This window comes from Ylistrum balloti, unplaced genomic scaffold, assembly GCF_031769215.1.
Source record: "Ylistrum balloti isolate Yb309-2 unplaced genomic scaffold, AGI_CSIRO_Ybal_v1 Utg369906, whole genome shotgun sequence".
Lineage (NCBI taxonomy): Eukaryota > Metazoa > Mollusca > Bivalvia > Pectinida > Pectinidae > Ylistrum > Ylistrum balloti.
This window is the reverse complement of record NW_026782031.1, coordinates 69,092-89,730: the sequence shown is the minus strand read 5'-3', so window position 1 is coordinate 89,730 and position 20,639 is coordinate 69,092. Positions and strand designations below refer to the sequence as shown.

General features: G+C 33.7%; 1 protein-coding gene across 1 annotated transcript in view; it reads right to left on the bottom strand.

The window, feature by feature from the left end:
• The window catches only part of LOC132546693 (aminopeptidase NAALADL1-like), a 39,378-nt gene that overhangs the window by 4,958 nt on the left and 13,781 nt on the right, over positions 1-20,639 (bottom strand). The window contains 3 exon segments of the mRNA XM_060210412.1: positions 539-689; positions 10,751-10,873; positions 11,334-11,657. Coding sequence (XP_060066395.1) covers positions 539-689; positions 10,751-10,873; positions 11,334-11,657 — 598 coding nt within the window.

The following is a 20,639-nucleotide window of genomic DNA, read 5'->3' as shown; positions in this document are numbered from 1 at the left end:
TTTTTTTTTTAGCTGAAATGATAGTCTGCAGCTCACAAATTAAAGGTTTTCCCACAAAATGCTAACAGGCTTAATTAACTGGCGCCAATATCTCTGCATAAAAATTTCTAGAATGTTTGAAATCCACTGACACTGGTAACAGCCCAGCTCATTTTTTAAACACATTCCTTGGCTGTATTTTTTGCTCTATGCAGATGTGTTTGCTTACCTTTCTGTCCTGTAAATGCCTCAATATGTTTGACCAGAAATGGTATCCGACTCATTCAAATTACAGTTTACTCAAACCAGAACATAGATCAGTATCTTATATAAGAATGAAACACTATGAATGAAACACCATGTATTGCAAGTTGCACTGATTTATCAATATTACACTTCCATAGCTTTGAAGGTGCCATGTAGACTGTTTAAGGTTTGACAAGCTACAAGTTTTCTACAAGCTGGCTTCATCACCATTTAACTGATGATCATACCCTTTCTACTGGATCCACAAACCAACATTAATAACTGACTGTTAAAGATTAATGTTGTAAGTCACCTGTGTAAATCTTTCCACCAGCAGATGCATACGGTACAAATGTCTGTAAATCTTCATCAGGGGAAATCACTCTAGCTGGAATCCCTCTAAGGTCTGCTGGATCAAGGTAAAGTAAAACACCAATAGCGCCCATCTGCGCCGCCAGAGACAGCTGTAGAAAAAAATCAGTGCGTTAAAATTTTGTTTCATAGAGGAAAATCAACCACACTTAGTATGGTCAAATGATTCAAGGTAAACTAAGACTGATACTTGTGTATAACCTGATAAAATCTTATATGGAAGTAAAGGTGAACTATAGGTTTTTCAGAATGTATATTTATTTCTTATTTATATTAATTCTGAGAAATAAAGAATTTTTTGATCAGCTTCATTTTTCATGCAATAGTAGCAGACAAAATCACTAGAAAATACCTCTTACATATATATAAAAAAGAAATAGATTCACCGCAATGCCAGCGTGTATGGCCGATGATTAAAACATTCAAATTTTATTTATTTATTTGTTGTTTTTATCTCCAAACTATCATATATGACCAACGACTTTTACATATAACTATGTGAAGGGAGGTAATCCAACATGGCGGATGCAGAACTCAGGAATGATAACCCAAAGAATGGCATGTTCCTGCTTATAATGCGCACCCCCCTTTTTGACACAATAGTTTTAGCTTGAAAAAGTGCGCACTATACACGAAAATTTACAGTATTCAGTGATTTTAACAGGATTTTTCTAGTGAGTCCAGAAGTCGATTTCCAGGATTTTACCTGCCTCATTACTACAAAATATAGTTTAAGTTCTCAGCGGAAAAGTCCAGGAATCTAGGTCACAAAGATCAATGATAATAAATGCTACTTAATTAATTGATTCTCATGAAAATAAGTACCAGATACAGCTCTTTAACAAACAGAAAAGATGGCTTTGACCTCAGAATCTTGAATTTCAATCTCTTTTCAGGTATACTTATATTGAAATTTGGTCAATATCCCTTTCAAGTAAGGTTACCTTGGTGTTCAGAAATACAAATTAAGGTCAGATAAGTAATATTGTAATGATGCTATATATAAATCATTAAGCATATAGTTTGATAAAAATGATGTGATCTTATTAATTGGTTGATAACTTTGAAACTAAATATTGTGTAGACCCAACATTAAATATTGTATAGACCTGACATTAAATATTGTATAGACCTGACATTAAATATTGTATAGACCTGACATTAAATATTGTATAGACCTGACATTAAATATTGTATAGACCTGACATTAAATAATGTACAGACCTGACATTAATATTGTGTAGACCTGACATCAAATATTGTGTAGACCTGACATTAAATATTGTGTAGACCTGACATTAAATATTGTATAGACCTGACATTAAATATTGTATAGACCTGACATTAAATATTGTATAGACCTGACATTAAATATTGTGTAGACCTGACATTAAATATTGTATAGACCTGACATTAAATATTGTATAGACCTGACATTAAATATTGTATAGACCTGACATTAAATATTGTGTAGACCTGACATTAAATATTGTGTAGACCTGACATTAAATATTGTATAGACCTGACATTAAATATTGTATAGACCCGACATTAGATACTGTGTAAACCTGACATTATATATTGTATAGACCTGACATTAAATATTGTGTAGACCTGACATTAAATATTGTGTAGACCTGACATTAAATATTGTATAGACCTGACATTAAATATTGTGTAGACCTGACATTGTGTAGACCTGACATTAGCCAGCAGAAATCCTAGCCGATATAAAATCTGCTCAAGGTACCTGTATTTTCACATTAAAAAGTTTTATTAAAAAACCTTATTAAATGAAGTAACTAGTGACAATTTATTCACAGCCATTAACAAACAAGCACACAAAAATTAGAAGATAGACAGTAACCTCTATAGTGACCTATCCATACCCCCAACAAAATAAACATTAGTCATAAAGTATTCCCTGATCAAATACCTACACATCCATTAACCACATCCTTTAAAAGCTAAGCGAGCTGATTGCTATAAAAGTCAAGTACAACAATAGAACTATGATAATGTCCCTCATTTATACTGCTTAGTTACACATTTCCAGTATGTTCCATTTTCTCCTTATCAAACCATTTAAACATTCTAATGCTATTTAATGATATTGCAAAGTATTTTCAGGGCCCAAATTTTACTTAAGAAATCATAGCAGTCCAGGTTTTTATTGCACATAAAAAAACCTCAGACGTTACAATGAGTAGCTCAGGAAATAACCTTTTCAAATTCTACGCTGACATATAATATAAAACCTGTGCCTAAATTCATTTGTGTTCTGAAATGAAATTGTGTATTTTACTAACATTCCAGTTAGTCATGTAAAAAAGCTATTATCACGAGAATCAAAAGACTTTGGAGTCTTTTCTATCTGTTTTCAGTTATTTAGATTAGACCTGTCTCTGGTATGTAGAAGTAACTAATACATGGACCGTAAGTCTGGTTATCTCTACATCAGGGAAGAAAGTGTCATATAATGACTATCTGTAGTATGCCTACTCCAAATAACTGTGATTACGTGCATGTTTATGTGTTTTAAGTCTGCACAGCCATGGGATCACAGGATGAAACTGGCACCACAAATGCTAATTTTGGATATATGACAGTCTACCATTAACTAATGTGGCCACGAGAAGGTTCTTGGTGAAGTCTCTGGTACCAAAGAGTGTTCCTAAAGGTAGTCCTCAAGTTTGTGCCTAGAGGTAGTCCTCAAGTTTGTGCCTAGAGGTAGTCCTCAAGTTTGTGCCTAGAGGTAGTCCTCAAGTTTGTGCCTAGAGGTAGTCCTTAAGTTTGTGCCTAGAGGTAGTCCTCAAGTTTGTGCCTAGAGGTAGTCCTCAAGTTTGTGCCTAGAGGTAGTCCTCAAGTTTGTGCCTAGAGGTAGTCCTCAAGTTTGTGCCTAGAGGTAGTCCGTAAGTGTGTGCCTCGAGGTAGTACTCAAGTTTGTGCCTAGAGGTAGTCCTCAAGTTTGTGCCTAGAGGTAGTCCTCAAGTTTGTGCCTAGAGGTAGTCCTTGTTTGTGCCGAGAGGTAGTCCTTAAGTTTGTGCCTAGAGTGCCTAGAGGTAGTCCTCAAGTTTGTGCCTAGAGGTAGTCCTCAAGTTTGTGCCTAGAGGTAGTCCTCAAGTTTGTGCCTAGAGGTAGTCCTCAAGTTTGTGCCTAGAGGTAGTCCTCAAGTTTGTGCCTAGAGGTAGTCCTCAAGTTTGTGCCTAGAGGTAGTCCTTAAGTTTGTGCCTCGAGGTAGTACTCAAGTTTGTGCCTAGAGGTAGTCCTCAAGTTTGTGCCTAGAGGTAGTCCTCAAGTTTGTGCCTAGAGGTAGTACTCAAGTTTGTGCCTAGAGGTAGTCCTTAAGTTTGTGCCAAGAGGTAGTACTCAAGTTTGTGCCTAGAGGTAGTCCTCAAGTTTGTGCCTAGAGGTAGTCCTCAAGTTTGTGCCTAGAGGTAGTCCTCAAGTTTGTGCCTAGAGGTAGTCCGTAAGTGTGTGCCTCGAGGTAGTACTCAAGTTTGTGCCTAGAGGTAGTCCTCAAGTTTGTGCCTAGAGGTAGTCCTCAAGTTTGTGCCTAGAGGTAGTCCTTAAGTTTGTGCCGAGAGGTAGTCCTTAAGTTTGTGCCTAGAGGTAGTCCGTAAGTGTGTGCCTCGAGGTAGTACTCAAGTTTGTGCCTAGAGGTAGTCCTCAAGTTTGTGCCTAGAGGTAGTCCTCAAGTTTGTGCCTAGAGGTAGTCCGTAAGTGTGTGCCTCGAGGTAGTACTCAAGTTTGTGCCTAGAGGTAGTCCTCAAGTTTGTGCCTAGAGGTAGTCCTCAAGTTTGTGCCTAGAGGTAGTCCTTAAGTTTGTGCCGAGAGGTAGTACTCAAGTTTGTGCCGAGAGGTAGTCCTCAAGTTTGTGCCGAGAGGTAGTCCTCAAGTTTGTGCCGAGAGGTAGTCCTCAAGTTTGTGCCGAGAGGTAGTCCTCAAGTTTGTGCCTAGAGGTAGTCCTTAAGTTTGTGCCGAGAGGTAGTCCCATAAGGTGTCTCTTTAGGTCTCAGAATAATATCCCAACATGCCCAAAAGTACCAAAGCTTGTCCCAAAAATACTTCCGAAACCTGGTCCCCAACAATACATGGTCCTAAAGCTTGTCCCTACTTCTTCCCACCCCTCACCAATACAGTCCTTAAACCTGTCCCCATGTGTGTCCTAAGACTTATCCATGTGGTAATGATCCAGAAACTTGTCCTCCATGTAGGTCCAAGATTTCATATTATAGACAGCTGTACTGGCCCAGTGGAGAATCCCTTCGACAAATTTTTCTGAGATGGCCCCTTTTTTAAAGAAGGTACTTGTTGGTGACTGACAAGGGTAGTCTATATAGACAGGTGACAAGACATACACACACACGTTCCACAGGGAAATTGATTTCTTACCTGGCTCACTACTTCACAGATTTAGGAGGGGCATATTGGATTAATGTTTAGCTATAAAGGCCAAAAAACAGTAACATGAAAACTGGAACAGAAACTGAATTGACAGCAATTCAATATAAAAAATCTTTGCTTTCAATAAGACAATCTGACATCTGGCACCTGGATAATGTGATTCCAAGATTTAAAGAAAAACTTCAAATTGTCAATCAAACTAAAACTAAATGTTTTAGACCACTTCAAAAATTATGCAACATAAATTTTCTAATTTTCGATAAATTAAAAATGTGTAATGATGATAAAAACAATTTATTGTCATTAAACTGTATTATATTTGTATGTAAATAAAAGGCATCTGGTATATGTAACTCCAAAAAGGACCTACATTGTAAATAGTATAAGGTGTAAAGGTTAATGTCAGACCACAGGGATAATGTGCTAACATTCACGATTTAAGGACAAATAATTGCAACAAATTTACCCACAAGGTAAGTTAATTCATATTTTTTTCCCGATTGTTACCGTGTATGAAAATGAAAAGCCCATCTGTGGACAAGAATATTATGAAATTGACTCGGAGTTGATTTTGACCAATCGCAATCCGCAACCTATTACCGGTAAATATCCATTATACATTAAACAGTCATTACTGGTATGGCATTCTCAGGTATCATTATCAGGGAAAACGTACTGTAATTATAGCACCTTGTTTCAAATACAGAATTATTGGGACTGCCAAAACAGCTTTAGGAGATTTATCAAAACAAGTCGACAGTGGTTTAATCTCACTAATAGGACCTGGCAATTTTCAGGTCAATCACAGTTAACAGGATCTATGAAGAAGTGTACACCTTTGGCGTATGGTTTTCACCATGCCAATTAGCCTAGCCTACATTTTAGCTGCACTGTTAGTAAGGAGTGGTAAGATGATAGGTCTATTGACACATATCAAAACCAACCTCAAACCATTCTACATCATAATGGACACCAGATATATAAAGATGTGTGACCACTCAGACTGACAAAATGTCCACTTTTACGATATCACCAATAAATACCAGAACTATCAACAGAAATGGGTTACAACAAATTTCATCTATTTTATGATGTAATCTGATTATAAACATCTACATTATAACTTACATGTAAAATAACACTGAGGAAAAGCCTTGGAAGATCTATGTCAGATATCTAAACGTTCTTTAGAAAAAGGACAGATAACCAGTGTCAAATATATGTGTTATAAATGCCGGTCTGCAATGCACAGTCTAGATTTGGTTCTGAATCAGAAATTGCATAGTGATTAAGTCAATACAATGAAAAAATATAGAATCTGTTCTGCAATATATCAATATATATCATATGCTTTTTATCAAATCTTAAATTTTTTTTACCAGCATTTTCTCTTAACAATTGATATAAATTTGTTTAATATTGTAATGCCAAAAATGTAACTTGTAATACATTTTAGACATGAACATAAATACATTATGAACTTCTAGATAAAATAGGACTCCATTGTCACTTTTCTTTATAAACCAGTTTTGTAAATTCTTTCATTAACCTTGATCTGATACTAAATAATTATTTATAGATATACAAAATGTATTGAAGAAAAATTAACATTATTTGCATCTTGAAACAATAATGTTATCTTATCCAATGCAAAATCACATAGATTTCATCATTCATCACAACAATAAGGCTGGTACGAAAAGTTTGGAATTACTTTAACAACACTAATGTAAGACTCTCTAACGTTTACATACATGCCTATGGGAATATGATCAAATGATAGCTAGCTTCAAATCAGATGGAACCAAGCAATAATACAGAGAAGGACTATGGTGAAGGGATAAATGACAAATCTAGCTATGATTGGAAGAACGACACCCCAATGTTGCATATGTGCGGTTTTTTGACTTGTCAAAGTTTATAGGGTCATGAAAACTGGTTCCTCAGAGTGAAGTCTTAACTATCTTGAAATAATTGAAAAGTTGGACTGAAAATTTTTATCTACAATAACAAAGAGTAATGAAATTGAGAGCCTTGATCTACATAGTGGACCACAGTTATAGCATGTATGGGGGTCATGTACCGTCATGTAGTATCAATAAATCTCTATCTTTAACCACCCCTGGGTACTCAACTCCACAGACTGTTACAGCCTGGCTATTCCTATCATAAAACCATAAATTTACTTGTCATTAGGGATACACTTTAATACAAAAGTATAGATGGAGCAATCAATGGCCGTTAATATTGACCACTTAAAGCACATAATTGATGACGTCACAACTTCAGGCAACGTGGAAACCCTGACAGCATATCGCCCAGTTTGAGGAGAGTGTAAATAAATCTAGGGGTGAATCTTAAGTCCTGTATAGAATGATAGGGGAAAATAGGAAAATGACATCATGAGTCCGTGTTAGCTCTGGGATTGTCTACACACCTATCCCACCGCAGAATGATATTGTAAATCACTTGTATACTCGTACAGCCAATGCACATTTTAGGCTAAAATGTTGATCATATATAGGTCATAAAACCACAATAAAAAAAGTCGTTTGAGTCATGAGTATAGTTTTGAATTCTTAATAATATGGGATAGGAGAGGTTTTATTTTTTATTTTGATTTATTCTGCAACATAATCAAAATAGAATATAAATCAAATTAAGTTATCATGACAGAAAAGTAAGAAAACAGAATATCTGGAGGAAATGATCAGCAATAGTTTTGACTTATTTTTCCTCGTACAATTATACTATTGAAACAGTATTTTCCTTGTAAATCTTTAAGATCACAGGAGATCTACAGATAATCATGTTTCTTCTTCTTAACGAGAAAATCTTGAGATCAAAAGAAATCACAAAACTAATTAAGAATAAAGTTTGGATTTCCATCACTGATCTCACAATCAAGAAATCAACTTATTTGGCTTTTTACTGAAGTATGGTTATAGTAGTGTATAAGTTTCTGTTGCATGGGCAATATAAAAGGTTTAGTCAGTAATGAAGGCTGCATACTAGGCACTATGTTCTGTGATAATACCTATCTGTTACACCTTTAACCCAGAGGTGTTACCCCATCACTCACACAGCTATTTGATATAAGAAATTATGATACTAAAAAAACATTTTCGTACAAGGGTATACAGTATATATATAAAGTCAGAAATGTTTAAGGTTTATTGATCTTAAACAAACTGTCACACCATTATACAATAATTTGATAAACTGTGATCATTGATCTTGTGTGTCACCTGGGATAGATTTTCTGTCTCTCTACGACCCATATTGGACATATTTATTTCCTGTTACAATACTATAGCCCTGATAATATCTCCCCATACAGAGACAATACATTAAAAAAAATGCTAGTTCTTTTAAGAATTTGTAAACATGTGTTTCTTTGCCTTTGTCATCAAAAACATGTGCATCATCATGACAATCGTAATTCAAGACAACATGCAAGATAATATTTCTGTCTCCAGTTAAAAAAAAATCTGAACCTCAAACATTCTTCTCATCTAGATTTGTTTACAGTAAAGTCTGTGTATCATTTTCCCGTTTAATGTTTCTAATCCATCAACAATAAACATTCTCCACTAAGGTTTTCTTGCCTGTTATCATATTTTTGTAGGTGTGGGAAATTTTATCACACACTTTAAGCTAATGCATGCGTGTTGTATTTAGTGATAACACAGCTGCAACAGTGTATATATACAGTCAGATGTCAGGTGGAATTAAAACCTGGTTTTTTTCTTACTAACTCTGGTGTAATTTTAAACAAATTCTGTCTGTTTAATAAATCAAATGGTGACATAATAAAAGACATTTCACCTGAATTCACAATTCTGTATGTACGTGCCTTACATGAAATTTGAATTGGTTATAAATAACAGATAATGGTATAAATGTTTGAGACAGTCTATTAAAAAATATCACTGATAAGGCAACAATTCGACTAAGACAATTAACCCATCATTTAATACGAACTGATTCAGTAATCAAGTTTTCCATAATTCTAATTTGATGCTCTTTATCTGTAACCTAAAACTAATTTGATGCTTTGATCTGTAACCTAGAACTAATTTGATGCTCTTTATCTGTAACCTAAAACTAATTTGATGCTTTGATCTGTAACCTAAAACTAATTTGATGCTTTGATCTGTAACCTTAAACTAATTTGATGCTCTTTATCTGTAACCTAAAACTAATTTGATGCTTTGATCTGTAACCTAGAACTAATTTGATGCTCTTTATCTGTAACCTAAAACTAATTTGATGCTCTTTATCTGTAACCTAAAACTAATTTGATGCTCTTTATCTGTAACCTAAAACTAATTTGATGCTTTGATCTGTAACCTAAAACTAATTTGATGCTCTTTATCTGTAACCTAAAACTAATTTGATGCTCTTTATCTGTAACCTAAAACTAATTTGATGCTCTTTATCTGTAACCTAAAACTAATTTGATGCTTTGATCTGTAACCTAAAACTAATTTGATGCTCTTTATGCCTAAAACTAATTTGATGCTTTGATTGTAACCTAAAACTAATTTGATGCTCTTTATCTGTAACCTAAAACTAATTTGAAACTAATTTGATGCTCTTTATCTGTAACCTAAAACTAATTTGATGCTTTGATCTGTAACCTAAAACTAATTTGATGCTCTTTATCTGTAACCTAAAACTAATTTGATGCTTTGATCTGTAACCTAAAACTAATTTGATGCTCTTTATCCGTAACCTAAAACTAATTTGATGCTCTTTATCCGTAACCTAAAACTAATTTGATGCTCTTTATCCGTAACCTAAAACTAATTTGATGCTCTTTATCCGTAACCTAAAACTAATTTGATGCTCTTTATCTGTAACCTAAAACTAATTTGATGCTTTGATCTGTAACCTAAAACTAATTTGATGCTCTTTATCTGTAACCTAAAACTAATTTGATGCTCTTTATCTGTAACCTAAAACTAATTTGATGCTTTGATCTGTAACCTAAAACTAATTTGATGCTCTTTATCTGTAACCTAAAACTAATTTGATGCTCTTTATCTGTAACCTAAAACTAATTTGATGCTCTTTATCTGTAACCTAAAACTAATTTGATGCTTTTATCTGTAACCTAAAACTAATTTGATGCTTTTATCTGTAACCTAAAACTAATTTGATGCTTTGATCTGTAACCTAAAACTAATTTGATGCTCTTTATCTGTAACCTAAAACTAATTTGATGCTCTTTATCTCTTAACTGTATAGACTGTGTAAACCAAGTTATATTGCAGCTTCCTGATGACAAGAAAATTATGGAAAAAATGTTATCTAAAATCAGTATGAACTACATCAAAATTAGTATTTGTTTAACATGTGTCATGTCACTGATTATATTTATTCTATAAACACCACAAATAATGAAGCGTCTATGTACATTGCCATCAAAGATTCAATAATAACCACCAGTCCCTTCTATCCTGTAATTTATGGAGGGCAATACAGGAAGTAAGATTTGTGTGTTTAAAGTGATTCGAAGCTTTATGACTAAGACGGTGTACCAAGGTTTTTCTTGATCACTATTGATGAAGATTGGCATATATTTATCTAATTGAATCGGTCCAACAATAGCGGGCTTTTGTTGCTGAACAGCTTTATTATAGTACATGTGTACCTAAATTTCACTCAGCTTTCACTGATCTGTAGATTTTGATAACCTACTTTGAAATGTGAAATTTGAAGCATTTAAGTCTGTTCTTACCTTTTCTGTCACCGAGATTCTGCCAAGTCTGAGGAGGAGTATTTTGTCCTTGAGTATAACACCACTGTTGTTGACCTGTACAAGGTCAACCATCCTTCCATAATGACTGTACACCAATGCACCCTGATTAGAAAATGAGAGTTTAAATTAGACTTCAGACCTGCAATAACTTCTCCTATTCAATGTAACCCAGGAAGGAGTGGTCAAAAACTTTTTATCACTTGTTTGATTTTGAGATGTGACCCAAATTAATTATTTTCAACATTAATAAAATTATTTAAAAAAAACGACATTTGTTTATATTAAAAAGTATTCTGTGCAATAAACGAATAACAAGCACACAAAATGATGGTGTAGGTACAACAGTTTTAGTAATTACGTGAACTGTTACATAACACAAAATAAAGGTAATATCCAAAAACAGACAATTAAGAATTAATCTATTTTAATTGATCATCGATCGATTACACAAAGTTGATGATCGATCAGGAAATTTCAACCGATTCCCAACACTACTAATCCTGAATATTAGAGGGATCAAAGAGTCAATTTTAATACACAACAAATTTCTTCATCTACAGACCTGTACAGTTCCAGAAGGAGCAAACGCCACATATGGCAGGTCTGTAGGATATTCCATCACCTCCTTCACATTGTCAGCAACCCGCTTTCTCCTGTTGGCATTTGACCTCTGACCTAGGCCAAAGGTCAGATTTAATTTGACTTGGCCTGCAGAGGAGATGACCTCTAACCTATTGGGTTGAACAGGATTAGGGTAGGTGACGACCACATCATATTCTTCCACACTAACTTTATCCAAACCATATTTGGTAAATTCTGATTTGAGAAAGGTGACAGAATTTTCATCCCATCCCGAGTCTGGATTTAGAGATTGGCTGGATGAAAACTTGCTGAAAAATTCAAGAATTTGAAAACCTGTAAATGGGCTATCAAGAAATATAAGCTGTTTTTTTTAGTTATGAACACAACTTCATTTACATAAAGGAAATAATTATAATTGTTTGAATGGAGACATTAAAGTAGTGCCAAGTTGTTTTCCAGTAACTGGCCAGGAGGTGAATACTGTAATTATCAAACATAACACTTTAGTTCATAGTTTTATTTAACAAGGAACGGTGATGACTATATCAACAGACCCAGGACAGGTGGTGGCCACACTTAATGTAACACTATACTCCTAAAGTACACTATTAGTTCCACCTAACAGACATCACATTGTCAGTGTCAAACAACATCAAATTGTACAAATTACATATCCCACCTGGTAGTTCAAACATTTACCTAGATAATGTTCCTGTCTACCATCTGTTATTCACATATATCAAACATTTCTACTAATGCTAAATATTTCCACTATTTTCATCAAATTTGTGTACAACTATCAAAATTAAAATGATCAATATAAATTCCATTTTCCATGGAATGAATGTCTCCCAAAGGAATCAAAATTCAAGTACTGTAAAATAATTAATATTCGTGGGGAATGTATTTTTGTAGAGTTCATGGTTGTTCTAAATCCACAGTTTTATATGTCCATGAAATTATAAACAGATTAAATTTAACATGGAATATAGCACAAGTTAATTTTTGTGATAAAGATTTATCGCCAAAATCAAGTACCAACAAAGATGTATATTTTTGGAAATCCACAAAATTTGAGCCCCACAAAAATGTACAATTTTACAGTACATATTTAAGTGTTCTTTATTGATATATGTTTATTACAGGTACGTGTACAAGTATTAAGTCTTTCTTGGTTGAAATGATAAAATCTATATAACGAGATCTCTATTTAACTAATGGATCAATTTGAATGTAAGTCAGCATTAAGTAAGTGAATGTGTAAACATTGTGCAAGGTGTCAGATTGACCATCAATTATCTACTACACTCTCAACAGGACTAACTTTGTTTAACAGAAAGATCATTGTGATATTACAGTCACATTGTTATATCAGATCAATAAATCAAGCAAGCAAGTCACAAATATTTGTATCTTTTTTTTGAAAAATAAAATTCAAAAGTTATTTCTTCATTTTTTAACATCAATTCAGTACACTAGAATATCTGTTTGAAAATATGCATGCATTTAATTTTAATCTAATGCACAAAAATTGTTTCTGTTTGAAGATAAAGTTAATGTATGAATTTATATACCTTAGAAACGATAAAAATTGATTGTGATACATAAAACAACTTCACAGGATAAAATCTTTTAAAGGCTTTTCAGAAACCTGGAACAGGATTCTCCTCAATAAGGAAATTCTTTATTACAGGAATTCAACTCATGCAACAACAAAAAATGTATTAAAGAATTAATTTCAATAACTGATGTAATAATTTTGTTTTGAAGGCTTTATACTTCAAAGTTAAATGAAAACCTATGTAATAACACCATAAATCATAAAAACTCCATTTGTCAGCCAACAAGGAAAATATATTTCTGAAAGATATTTGGTTTAATGTTGTCTGAATAGTACACCAAGCATGTACTTCTGAAATAGTTTGTAACTAGATAAGTTGAACTGGAATATGCTTCTGGACAGCTGGTCAGTATGGTTGGGTGGCAGAGTGCTAATTCATTCTGGTTTCACCTGGAAATCTATGGTTTAATTCCTCAATCGGATATGAAAAGTCAAGAGGTCGCATGCCTGACATGGGATTTCCCCAGGTACTCAGATTTCTTGGCTTTTGGGTATAACTATCTGGGCAAAATTCAACTGATATCTTCAGTTTTGCATTCTGTTTGCTAGAGAGGTAATTATTGTGAACAACCAGGTTCAGTTTGAGTTAGGATATCTTACAAGTAATTGGGGGACTACCTCACTGTAAACATACCACAGCATTACTGTATACCATTTTGAGTAAAAAGGGTAAAGTATCCTGACAATGGACACCACCATTACATCACAGAACCTGGTTGTTTCTCGACTTCCTGAGAAAGATAAAACCCCATGAGTACGGATTGTCAACCACATATCTCGGATCACCATCCGAGAATATGCATAAAACAATGTTCTACCAACTCCCCTACCTCTCAGGTTTTTTTTAAGTGTAAAATAAATAAAGTTTATTTTTAAACAAAAAATATGGATACCACTCACACTCAGTATGCTGGGTATTCTCTCAACAGTATAAACTATTACAAGAGGACAAACTAATTGTCACCTGTCAGGTTTATTACCTTTCCACAAAGTAAATTTATTTTAAAACCTTTATATATTTGAATTACTAATTTCAATAGCAGTATTTATCACTTCCAAAACTGCAGTTTATTATCCCAGGGGGTGTAATATATTTGTCCAGCCTGACGTTACTTACTGTACCTACGCAACATGTCTAGTCTGATTGTACTGTACTGACTCAATATATTCCTATATCTTCATACAAAGTTCAAAATTCTTAATTTTTTTTCTGAATAAAACCATGCAATACGCAGAACATTAGGGAGATCTGATTAGGCAAAAAATTATTTGGAACGACGGCCAGATTTTCAGCAGTTTTAAACTATTTCTTATAATTTACTTATCGTGACATAGTGTTGGCTCTCTGACGACGAGATTAAGAAATGCAGATGATATCATTCGGAAAGTTCAAGAAACACCCAGTTGAAATCTAGAAATTTGGGGTTAATTTGTATGTTTATATAGGGTATAGGTATTTGTACTCTATGAACCTTGCAATTAGCATTCAGAATCATTTACAGCTACAATAACCTCTAGATTTATACAACTAGTCGGGTATTCAAGTACAGACCAAGTACATGACACAAACTATCTTCCACCAAATCAAGATTTTATCTCTCTTCGCAAAATCTCCATTAATTTAAAAATATTTGTCCAATTAACGTTAAATGCAACAAATTCTTGTTTTTTTTTCTTAATTTAGATATCATAATTACTTTACACTGAAAGGTTTTCATTAATCTGCTTCGAAGGTCAATTAGTAGGACTGAGAGGTATCCTATTACAGAGTGTGTTTAACTAATGAGCTTAAAAACTTTGGATAAGATTCATTAGGAGATTGGTAAGTTCTTGCATGTCTTTGAAGTGTCCAAGTGTTAGTAACTGATAATGAGGTATAAAAAATGTGTAGTGTTTTTTGTTACTATTAAATTTATGAATACTTTAGGCTACCTGTTTAATTATGAACAAACTCATTTAATCAAATAAGGAAATCTTTTTTGATAATTTTCTGTAATCAGTGATGAAGTCAAATATGCTTTTTCACAAAACGTACATTTACTTGACTTTTATCAGTTGAATGATATCTTGCCAATTTTACCTAATCGATTATAGAGTTGACGATACATGTTACCTAAAACATCATCCACGTCATTTGTGATACTGTTCACAATATATGCCGCCAATACTTCCCAAATCATACTTTGGAGTTTTGATATTAGTCTATGTAACAATGAAAGGTTGTATAGTCTTTAGTTGTCTTAGTACGGAAATCATTTGGGAAAAGATATGTATATTTTGGAACATTTTCTTCGGGTTGGTATCTCTATTCTAAAGACATGCATATGCCATGCCAGCTAGCTATCAATTTGTTGAGCTGGGTAGACAATTAAGAGAGTTAAATGCCTTAGCCAATAGCATAATAACCATGAGATAACTAAATAAATCATGGTACCACAGCCACTAGCCATGATACCAGGAAGTTTTTCTATGCATGAGGAGTCTTACATCTTACTCATATACATTGCATTTCCCCTTTTGGGTTTTCTTTAAATGATTATGCAGAATCAGGGAAATCTCTTGAATCTGATCAAAATCAATTACGTGTGTCTACCATGAAAGATGCATGCAGCTATAAAGCACCATCTCAATACCCCTAATATTAGTGTAGACGGTGGCGTGTACGCTTACATTGTCTGAGCTCGAATGCATCACAGATCTCATGTTATTTATATATAATCCAACTAGACAGCATCTCTCGTGAAACAGGAAATTACTTATCACAAATTAGAAGAGAAAGAATAACATCAGAAGGGATTCATTTCATGATGAATCGTATCTCAGAACCATGAAAATATTTTAATGTGGACAAAATATTAAGATGACAGATATCTGGAACATAATGTCAAATAAAGATTACTGTATCTTGTATAATGTTTATATATATGTTGAATAGAATGCTCTTTTATACCTTTATCTCTGTGTAAATCTGGAAGTTCTGTTGTGGCTCAGTCTCCACCAAATCAATTTCTAGTCTTTAGAGGCTGTATCTGATGTAATCTTATTTTGTCCCATAAAGACTTAAAAAGATTTGATCAAAGAAATAAAACATCAAAGTTTCTGTAAAATCTTGTAAAAATTTAATGAAATCTTACAAGGATTTTTGTGTTTTTCATTTTAGATTGGACCAGTTATCTTGTGGCACCAACATTACACAACGAGTCTTAGAGCCCCTTAATCAGAGGCCATGGTGACCAAGTAGTTCAGGCGTCTGGCTGTCTTTATAGCTAGCCTACCACCTCTGGGTCACAGGTTGGAGACCTATGTGGGGTAATCGCCAGGTACTTGCCGCAGGTCGGTCTTTTTCGTTCAAGAACTCCAGCTTTCCTCCACCACCCAAAACCAGTGTAGCATGGATGTGAAGGATGGGGAAATGAACCAACCCTGACTGTTAACAGGATGTTAAACATCAACAAACAAAGTCAAAGCCCACAAATAATTTTGCTTGCAACATAATCTTCTAATGGTTTATTTCTTCAGCATATTAATTGAAATCAGCAGAAACCTGGTATATACAAACACAGATTACAAGAACGTATTCAAATAGAAGACCAAATTCATCATCCATGAACATAGACATACCAAGAAAGTATGTCAACGTAATAATCTAAAGCAGAAGTAAAGCATTTTTCCGACTAAAGCGGAAGTAAAGCATTTTTCCGACTAAAGCGGGAGTAAAGCATTTTTCCGACTAACCATATTCAGATAATTATTCCTGGTACACTGTACACTGTACAAGTGGAAAATTATTAATATCATTTTCTTCGTCAACAGGATCACAATTTTTCACAAACACCGATATTTGTTGCCAGAGATCACATTTTACAATGAATATTTAAACCACACATAAGATATAATATACCAGTTATTTTAAAATAAACTTGACAAAAGGAAACTTAGCATAACTTTCTTTATTAGAACCACTTTGAATATGTAGGGATTTATGTTCTCATTACATCATATTTGTATGTTTAATGAAATCAAAAGTCCTGGTGAAGTATCTCAGAGATTCTTCGATAAAGGTACGATCAATTCATATTTTAATTTTCGGGCATTTCATATTTTACTTTCGAAGATAAATTGTAAAAAGATATGTTTATTTCTTAAACATTGTCTGACTAGTGTCAAAGTCTGTCGTAAACTGAAGCTATTTTATATACTAGGACCAAAGTGAAACTCGTAAAGTGGTCTATAAAGCTACATAATAGTCACAGTTTCGTGAATATGGGCTTCGTAGGGACTATATACAATTTTAAATGTTCATCACCCGAAAAAGGAACAAATGAATGTCAGGAAAAATAATAACCCCGAAAAAGTTGTGATGAAGTGTATCAAATAACCAGTCTGCAGGGTAATATCACATTGATTCAGGTTCTGTACTAAAACTTCACATCCATCTCTTCCTGCTTCACGCTCAGTAATATGGTAATGTAATGACTAATTAAATACCCATTGTCAGTGTAACCTAACAGGTGCCTTGTGTCCTGTGGGGGGTCCTTTGGTAGTATGTCTCAGTGCGGTAGCAACATGCAGTTGACTTCTGAGCTCTGCACTACTATATGAGATTTACACTAGCATAGGGAACATCTAAACATATGCACTCTTCTTCACACTTCACACGGAGAAATAGGTCATGTTAAGCAATGTGAAACTAAAATTTTTTGGTTACTATGCTGAAAAGATACACATTTGGAAGGTTATACCATATCTATACTGCACCTGGCTGGGAAACTCAATATACCTATATTATGTCGCAGGAGAATTAAATAGTATTTACTTGTAATTTTTCTATTAAGAGCGACAAATATGGATGGATCCCAGCTTATTAACAGGTAAAAGGTTAAGGACTTCACCAATTATATATCCACTTCACAATAATCCATTCTTGCATTCCTGTAATACTGCATACTTTTCTTTTAACTGTTAACAACTATACACAAGGCAGAGTATGGCAATCCTGTCAATGTTTTCTTATATATAGAAACCTCCTGTATCAAAAACTAATAAAGGGCCATAACTCTGTATCTACTGCAGTCAACTTCTATGTAAATTCGAAGCCACCCTTTTGAGTTGAAAAAATACAAAACTGACACCTGTTCATAACAAAGTGTGAGATACAATGTTTTGAACTCCGAACTAATATACATGTTCTTAAAAACATAAAGAAAACCTGTGGAAAATTGAGTCCCTTCACCCAAGGATGCTCAGGACCATAGATCAAAATCACAACAGCAGGAAGGTTTTAAAAGAATTATCTTTATTTTAAATCTCATTTATCATATTACACCACACAACATTGTTTTAGTAACATGGTGTACATATGACAATTATTATCAGTATGAAAATATGGAGTATTTTTCAATTGGATGTTTGAAAGTACAACCTAGTAATATGATCTTCCACAGGTATCTATACCTGCAGAATTTGTCATCAAGGCACATTCCTGTAATATATACAATTGTTTTACAATTCTTTTGAGACTAAACACATATCATACCTACTTCTTTTGTGCACCTGTGCAATTTGAAATGTTAGAATAAAATTATCAATTTCAATCATTGTTGACTTTCTGTATTTTTACTCTAACATAATGTGTATAGTGAATAAAACTCCACACCATAGATATATGTATGTGTGATGTATATGGTAATTATTCAAAGCTTGGCCTGATGCAGTCATTGGTAAAGTTTTAAATCTTACTCTCCATTTCATGAAGACTAATTTCTGAAAACATGAAATCTGATATTTTTGTAAGTGAATTTCTTTTATCTTTTTATCAGTAAAATTTTAAAACATTTTCACTGCTTTAAAACATAATTTGTAAAAGTGGAAAGCACGCTTTATGAAAGTAGCTCAAATTTCACATATGAAAAGTTTGTAAATTGAGTTTTTTCTTTACGTTGATAAAAATCATCAATCTTCTTTAATTTGTATTCAAAAATAGTTTGTAAACTTCTTTGGTTGTTTGACAGGCCAAGGTCAGATTTTAAATATCTAATGCTTGTGTTTACTGGCTGTGTTATATGATCTGAACCTCATAAATAAACAGATGATTATGATAATAAAGTGTAAATACCATTGAACAACACAAGATTCCAGACACCATTACAATACTTTACCATGGTACAATATACTGAACAAAATTTTTTCAACATTGTTAATTCTTACAACAAAAAGATTCTATACGTTAACATTAAACACCCACAGGGTTCCATACAATCATTCTGAAATCTAAACTTACCCACCGAGTTCTGAATATTAATTTTGTTAAACAGTACAGCCCAACTAGTACCCTTTTGAATTTGACATCTTTAACAAGCGTCAAGTGTCCTACATATTAATCATCAGACGTCATATATAGCCTACATACCTCTACATATTAATTCTCAGACTTCATAAATGGCCTACAGCCCCTATATAGCTACATATTAATTATCAGACTTCATAAATAGCCTACAGCCCCTATATAGCTACATATTAATCCTCAGAAGTCATAAATAGCCTACAGCCCCTATATAGCTACATATTAATTCTCAGACTTCATAAGTGGCCTACAGCCCCTATATAGCTACATATTAATCCTCAGACTTCATAAATAGCCTACAGCCCCTATATAGCTACATATTAATTATCAGACTTCATAAATAGCCTACAGCCCCTATATAGCTACATATTAATCCTCAGACTTCATAAATAGCCTACAGCCCCTATATAGCTACATATTAATCCTCAGACTTCATAAATAGCCTACAGCCCCTATATAGCTACATATTAATTCTCAGAATTCATAAATGGCCTACAGCCCCTATATAGCTACATATTAATTCTCAGACTTCATAAGTGGCCTACAGCCCCTATATAGCTACATATTAATCCTCAGAATTCATAAATGGCCTACAGCCCCTATATAGCTACATATTAATTATCAGACTTCATAAATGGCCTACAGCCCCTATATAGCTACATATTAATCCTATATAGCTACATATTAATCCTCAGAAGTCATAAATGGCCTACAGCCCTTATATAGCTACATATTAATCCTCAGAATTCATAAATGGCCTACAGCCCCTATATAGCTACATATTAATTATCAGACTTCATAAGTGGCCTACAGGCCCTATATAGCTACATATTAATCCTCAGACTTCATAAATGGCCTACATATTAATCCTCAGAATTCATAAATTGCCTACAGCCCCTATATAGCTACATATTAATTATCAGACTTCATAAATGGCCTACAGCCCCTATATAGCTACATATTAATCCTCAGACTTCATAAATGGCCTACAGCCCCTATATAGCTACATATTAATCCTCAGAATTCATAAATGGCCTACAGCCCCTATATAGCTACATATTAATCCTCAGAATTCATAAATGGCCTACAGCCCCTATATAGCTACATATTAATCCTCAGGATTCATAAATGGCCTACAGCCCCTATATAGCTACATATTAATCCTCAGGATTCATAAGTGTCCCACAAAGTTCTACGAATTAATACACAGACCACTGAAATGTTCCACAAAGCTCTATTTATTAATCCTCGGACTTCCTGAATGATATACTTTGTTCTACATATTAATTAAATATTAATACAATTATTTAATTACCCATCAT